Source organism: Pteropus vampyrus, unplaced genomic scaffold (genome assembly GCF_000151845.1).
Source record: "Pteropus vampyrus isolate Shadow unplaced genomic scaffold, Pvam_2.0 Scaffold96, whole genome shotgun sequence".
NCBI lineage: Eukaryota > Metazoa > Chordata > Mammalia > Chiroptera > Pteropodidae > Pteropus > Pteropus vampyrus.
In genome coordinates this window covers 4,870,567-4,876,375 of record NW_011888877.1, presented here as the reverse complement: position 1 = coordinate 4,876,375, position 5,809 = coordinate 4,870,567, and the positions used below count along the sequence as shown (strand labels likewise).

Genomic DNA, 5,809 nt, shown 5'->3' with positions numbered 1-5,809 from the left:
AAAAAAAGTGCCTTTGGCCTGTACCAGACTAAAAACCGTGGTGTCTACCTGGACCAGGTCACAGTGGAACCTCTCCTTCATTTCATTTTGATGTTAGGCCATCGTCCTATGAAAACGCTTTCTAGAACTTAGAGGGAGCTTGTTTTTCGAGGATGTTATTACACTTTTCATCTGTACGAAGCTCCCAAAGAGGAATTCTCTGGTCTTTACTCCTCCTGAGAAACTGTTTTGTGCTTTTACCTAGTGGCCCCGATTAGAAATCATGTAACTGTTAGCATTTCCCTCTGCACTGGCTGCTAGAGGTCTTAGGGTCACGTTTTCACGCACCTCTAACAATTGCATAAGATTTTCATGGATGCGTTTGAATTCCGAGCTTATTCCTGGCCTTGCAGAACTTTCTTTCCCACACTTACAGCTGGTTTTCATTTATTTTTATTTTGTTACATCTTCTGTATTTTGGAATCCATTTTAAATGCTTTCTGGATCAAAACAGACTTGAAAATGCTTAGACGGGTTTGCTCTTAGGCGTGCTCTTATAATTACCACACCATTTTATGTAAAGAACTTTATTTGAAATAAAGAATTAGACATTCTTTGAAATTACAGATTGGTTTATATAGAATATTCTTGGTTTGCATTTCTAAAATTAAACTCACTTTTAAAAACCTTCCAGCAAAATGATTACAAAGGTAAATTTTAGACTCTAAGTCTGACTAGGAAATATTTACTTCATGAGGTTCATCATATTACTCATCTCTCTTACCATCTGAAATGTGTGTTTGCTCCGTTTTATGTTCAATACAGAAAACACGACTCCTCAGCAAAAGCTTATTTCTAAATTTCCCAGAAAAGAAAAATGTTTAAGTTATATAAATTTTTTAAATAATATTTTTGTCACCCAGGATTGAAATGCGTTAAAAGCAAAATTGAAGTGTTTTTTAACTGAAGGTATATTTCCAAGTCAACGTAGACAGGACAAAGAACAATGTTTTGGAAATAGTTTTTAGAAATATTTGTAGTTCAGTGAAGTATAGTAAACAGTATTCTTAATAAGTTTTTAAAAATATGAAGAAAAAATTTTTAGAAGGGAATTTTGTAATCCTAAAATAGATCTATAAATATTCAAACTAGTAATAATCTTTGCACAAGTGAGAAAAGGTGTCCGAAGACATTAAAAACCATTAGATTAATTTAACCAAATGTCCCTGAATGACAGTCACAAAGCCACAGAATTGTCTGGGAACAGCAGCTGGGTGTTTTTACACAGGATTTTCAAAGGGCTAGGATGCTCCTTGTGAAACAGTGGGGTGGATTGATTTTGACAATAATAAGCTTTTCATGAGGAACAGTGAACATAATATGATCTAATCAGACCAAACTTTTGCCAAAAGCCTGGAGTCAGAAGCACAACCAAGTCAACCCAAGTGTCCTCATTTCGACACAGAGGGAACATTTCTAATACATTGATTTAAAGAAATAAAAGCAATGGGTGAACTTCATAGAAAGTGTATGTAGAGTAAATTTCTTGTTTGAATTCCTTTTGTGTTCATTTACTAGTTTAGAGAAATCTGTAAAGATCTGCTTCTCTACTTTTTAGCTTGATCAGCCCCCCTGGGTGGAACATGAGGTCAACGAGGTATACTTCGGGAGGAGGGAGACCCCCAATCACTCCCTTCTGAGATTTATTCATCAGCTTGACTTCATTCCAAGCTCTGCCATACTCCCCTCGAACGAGAGAGCAGCCGATGCCAATTTTATCAGCCAGAGCCTGTGGGAGAAAACAAGGGATCAACCAAGAGTAAGGCGGGAGAGGAGTAGAGAAAAATCTTTAGTTGTAAGGCCCATCTTAATTGAAGGTGTAATATACAACTCTTGCAAAGAAGTGCTTTAGAGAGGAGGCTGAAAAAAAAAATGAGGAATATCGTAATAGAAGCCCATTAAATGTGGCGATTTCCCTTGTTCCTCAAGATTCTGTAGATTCAAAATCTCTGTGTAGGTCCTGCTGGGAAGTGACATTTTTCAGGCAGTCACACGGCATTGTATCAGCACAAGATTGATAATGTCATTGGTGAAAAGCTATTCCACGAGCTTTCAGCACTAGTGCATCTATCAATCTTTCTACGCTTCTAGGCTGCTCTTTGGGTGTGATACACAGTGGGAGGGACCAAACTGGGGGGGACCTGTTTCTAGCTGATTTATTCTGTGTGATGCAATGGAACAGGAGGAACATTGTGCGTGGTTGGTCCTTCTTGGGCTGCCTGCTGCCACCTCCTCGGGGGTTTGCTTATGTTTCTTGGAAATTGTCTCTTCAATGCATCCCGATTTTGGGGTTATTAAAAAAGGACCCTTAGAATCATCTGGAAACTTCTTGGCCATATCATAGTGGATAAGAGAGCTGGCTCAGAATGCCTGGGTTTGAATTTTGGCTCAGCCACTTACTAATTGTCACCTCAAACAAACGACTCAGCCTCTCTGTGCTCCCATTTCTTCATCTGTGAAATGAGGATAACAGCATTATAGCTGCCTTCCTCATATGTAATGATAAAGAAGAGGTGAATGAATATTCAAGTGCTTAGAGCCTTGAACGCTGGCACAGAGTGAACGCTCAATAAATGTTCCTTTGATTAGAAGGCAAGATTTGTGTTGTTTTAATAATCTTTATATTCATTTATTAATGTAATTTATCTGAATGAATAGCATTCTGTGATACTGTAATTTCTAATTGGAAATACAGTTTGGTCTTCGTAGAGGTTTCTGGCAAGGAGCCCCATAAAGCCTTAGAATTTCCTAAGTTACAGGGCCACAAAGGTGTCTTTTGTTATGATAATGAGGTGACTTTCGGACCACACCTGGGGATAGGGGCTGGTTGTCAGGAGAATCAACCATGTGATTAGAGGCTTGGAACTTTCAGTCCCACCCCCTTGACCTCTGGGGAGAGAAGAGAGGCTGCAGGTTGAAATCGATCATCAGTGGCCAATGGCCTCATCAAACCCTCTTCTTTTTTCACCCAAACGATTTTATATTTCCCAAATGGCCCATTGACTCTCATACCTGTTCCTGTTATTTTGTATAAAATGTTTGCTTTGTTTAGAGTACTCTTGTATTTCTTCTTCCTTACCTGTTGAAATCCTACATAGCCTCTAATACTCAGACTACACGTCGCTTTCTCTCCTGAAACTTTTTCTGACATCGCCTTAGAACCCACAAGTCTGGGTTCTAAGCTCCCTTGCACATGGGAGCTGTCACTTCGGTACTTTTATATTTCCAGACACTAGAAGAGATCCTGGTCTACCATCTGAAATGTGTGTTTGCTCCGTTTTATGTTCAATACAGAAAACACGACTCCTCAGCAAAAGCTTATTTCTAAATTTCCCAGAAAAGAAAAATGTTTAAGTTATATAAATTTTTTAAATAATATTTTTGTCACCCAGGATTGAAATGCGTTAAAAGCAAAATTGAAGTGTTTTTTAACTGAAGGTATATTTCCAAGTCAACGTAGACAGGACAAAGAACAATGTTTTGGAAATAGTTTTTAGAAATATTTGTAGTTCAGTGAAGTATAGTAAACAGTATTCTTAATAAGTTTTTAAAAATATGAAGAAAAAATTTTTAGAAGGGAATTTTGTAATCCTAAAATAGATCTATAAATATTCAAACTAGTAATAATCTTTGCACAAGTGAGAAAAGGTGTCCGAAGACATTAAAAACCATTAGATTAATTTAACCAAATGTCCCTGAATGACAGTCACAAAGCCACAGAATTGTCTGGGAACAGCAGCTGGGTGTTTTTACACAGGATTTTCAAAGGGCTAGGATGCTCCTTGTGAAACAGTGGGGTGGATTGATTTTGACAATAATAAGCTTTTCATGAGGAACAGTGAACATAATATGATCTAATCAGACCAAACTTTTGCCAAAAGCCTGGAGTCAGAAGCACAACCAAGTCAACCCAAGTGTCCTCATTTCGACACAGAGGGAACATTTCTAATACATTGATTTAAAGAAATAAAAGCAATGGGTGAACTTCATAGAAAGTGTATGTAGAGTAAATTTCTTGTTTGAATTCCTTTTGTGTTCATTTACTAGTTTAGAGAAATCTGTAAAGATCTGCTTCTCTACTTTTTAGCTTGATCAGCCCCCCTGGGTGGAACATGAGGTCAACGAGGTATACTTCGGGAGGAGGGAGACCCCCAATCACTCCCTTCTGAGATTTATTCATCAGCTTGACTTCATTCCAAGCTCTGCCATACTCCCCTCGAACGAGAGAGCAGCCGATGCCAATTTTATCAGCCAGAGCCTGTGGGAGAAAACAAGGGATCAACCAAGAGTAAGGCGGGAGAGGAGTAGAGAAAAATCTTTAGTTGTAAGGCCCATCTTAATTGAAGGTGTAATATACAACTCTTGCAAAGAAGTGCTTTAGAGAGGAGGCTGAAAAAAAAAATGAGGAATATCGTAATAGAAGCCCATTAAATGTGGCGATTTCCCTTGTTCCTCAAGATTCTGTAGATTCAAAATCTCTGTGTAGGTCCTGCTGGGAAGTGACATTTTTCAGGCAGTCACACGGCATTGTATCAGCACAAGATTGATAATGTCATTGGTGAAAAGCTATTCCACGAGCTTTCAGCACTAGTGCATCTATCAATCTTTCTACGCTTCTAGGCTGCTCTTTGGGTGTGATACACAGTGGGAGGGACCAAACTGGGGGGGACCTGTTTCTAGCTGATTTATTCTGTGTGATGCAATGGAACAGGAGGAACATTGTGCGTGGTTGGTCCTTCTTGGGCTGCCTGCTGCCACCTCCTCGGGGGTTTGCTTATGTTTCTTGGAAATTGTCTCTTCAATGCATCCCGATTTTGGGGTTATTAAAAAAGGACCCTTAGAATCATCTGGAAACTTCTTGGCCATATCATAGTGGATAAGAGAGCTGGCTCAGAATGCCTGGGTTTGAATTTTGGCTCAGCCACTTACTAATTGTCACCTCAAACAAACGACTCAGCCTCTCTGTGCTCCCATTTCTTCATCTGTGAAATGAGGATAACAGCATTATAGCTGCCTTCCTCATATGTAATGATAAAGAAGAGGTGAATGAATATTCAAGTGCTTAGAGCCTTGAACGCTGGCACAGAGTGAACGCTCAATAAATGTTCCTTTGATTAGAAGGCAAGATTTGTGTTGTTTTAATAATCTTTATATTCATTTATTAATGTAATTTATCTGAATGAATAGCATTCTGTGATACTGTAATTTCTAATTGGAAATACAGTTTGGTCTTCGTAGAGGTTTCTGGCAAGGAGCCCCATAAAGCCTTAGAATTTCCTAAGTTACAGGGCCACAAAGGTGTCTTTTGTTATGATAATGAGGTGACTTTCGGACCACACCTGGGGATAGGGGCTGGTTGTCAGGAGAATCAACCATGTGATTAGAGGCTTGGAACTTTCAGTCCCACCCCCTTGACCTCTGGGGAGAGAAGAGAGGCTGCAGGTTGAAATCGATCATCAGTGGCCAATGGCCTCATCAAACCCTCTTCTTTTTTCACCCAAACGATTTTATATTTCCCAAATGGCCCATTGACTCTCATACCTGTTCCTGTTATTTTGTATAAAATGTTTGCTTTGTTTAGAGTACTCTTGTATTTCTTCTTCCTTACCTGTTGAAATCCTACATAGCCTCTAATACTCAGACTACACGTCGCTTTCTCTCCTGAAACTTTTTCTGACATCGCCTTAGAACCCACAAGTCTGGGTTCTAAGCTCCCTTGCACATGGGAGCTGTCACTTCGGTACTTTTATATTTCCAGACACTAGAAGAG

At 39.1% G+C, this 5,809-nt stretch overlaps 1 protein-coding gene across 1 annotated transcript in view; it reads right to left on the bottom strand.

The window, feature by feature from the left end:
* Positions 1-1,463: 1,463 nt before the first annotated feature.
* The window catches only part of ARMC3 (armadillo repeat containing 3), an 82,070-nt gene continuing 77,724 nt past the window's right edge, over positions 1,464-5,809 (bottom strand). Inside the window, exon 18 of the mRNA XM_023533147.1 lies at positions 1,464-1,768. Coding sequence (XP_023388915.1) covers positions 1,559-1,768 — 210 coding nt within the window. The 3' untranslated portion in view covers positions 1,464-1,558. The remainder of the gene's footprint in view (positions 1,769-5,809) is intronic.